Genomic DNA, 466 nt, shown 5'->3' with positions numbered 1-466 from the left:
GGGAGGTTCTGGAGATGGTGGGGAGGTTCTGGAGGTTTTTTGGGAGGTTCTGGAGGACATCGGGAGGTTCTGGAGGACATGGGGAGGTTCTGGAGATGTTTGGGAGGTTCTGGAGGACATTGGGAGGTTCTGGAGGTTTTTGGGGAGGTACCGGAGATGTTTGGGAGGTTCTGGAGAAGGTTTTGAGAGATTTTGGGCAAGGTTGTGGAGGTTTTGGGGGAGGTTGGGGAGGTTCTGGAGAAGGTTCTTGGGAGGTTCTGGGAAAGGGTTTTGGGAGGTTCTGGAGGGTTTTGGGAGGTTCTGGAGAAGTTCTCGGGAAGTTCTGGAGAAGGTTTCTGGGAGGTTCTGGAGAAGGTTTGGGGAGGTTCTGGAGGTTTTTGGGAGGTTCTGGAGAAGGTTTTTGGGAGGTTCTGGAGGTTTTTTGGGAGGTTCTGGAGAAGGTTCTTGGGAGGTTCTGGAGAAGGTT

General features: G+C 52.8%; 2 protein-coding genes across 6 annotated transcripts in view; both read left to right on the top strand.

Annotated features, from left to right (window-relative positions):
- ARHGEF10L (Rho guanine nucleotide exchange factor 10 like) overlaps positions 1-466 on the top strand; it is a 31,134-nt gene that overhangs the window by 13,231 nt on the left and 17,437 nt on the right. The window lies entirely within an intron of this gene.
- The window catches only part of LOC108446339 (glycine-rich cell wall structural protein-like), a 5,084-nt gene continuing 4,627 nt past the window's right edge, over positions 10-466 (top strand). For all 5 annotated transcript variants that reach the window (XM_017732712.1, XM_017732710.1, XM_017732711.1 and 2 more), the window contains exon 1: positions 10-396. In XM_017732712.1, the coding sequence (XP_017588201.1) occupies positions 15-396 (382 nt within the window). In that variant the 5' untranslated portion in view covers positions 10-14. The remainder of the gene's footprint in view (positions 397-466) is intronic.

The sequence above is a fragment of the Corvus brachyrhynchos genome, unplaced genomic scaffold (genome assembly GCF_000691975.1).
Source record: "Corvus brachyrhynchos isolate BGI_N302 unplaced genomic scaffold, ASM69197v1 scaffold215, whole genome shotgun sequence".
Lineage (NCBI taxonomy): Eukaryota > Metazoa > Chordata > Aves > Passeriformes > Corvidae > Corvus > Corvus brachyrhynchos.
This window is presented reverse-complemented; position numbering and strand designations above follow the sequence as displayed.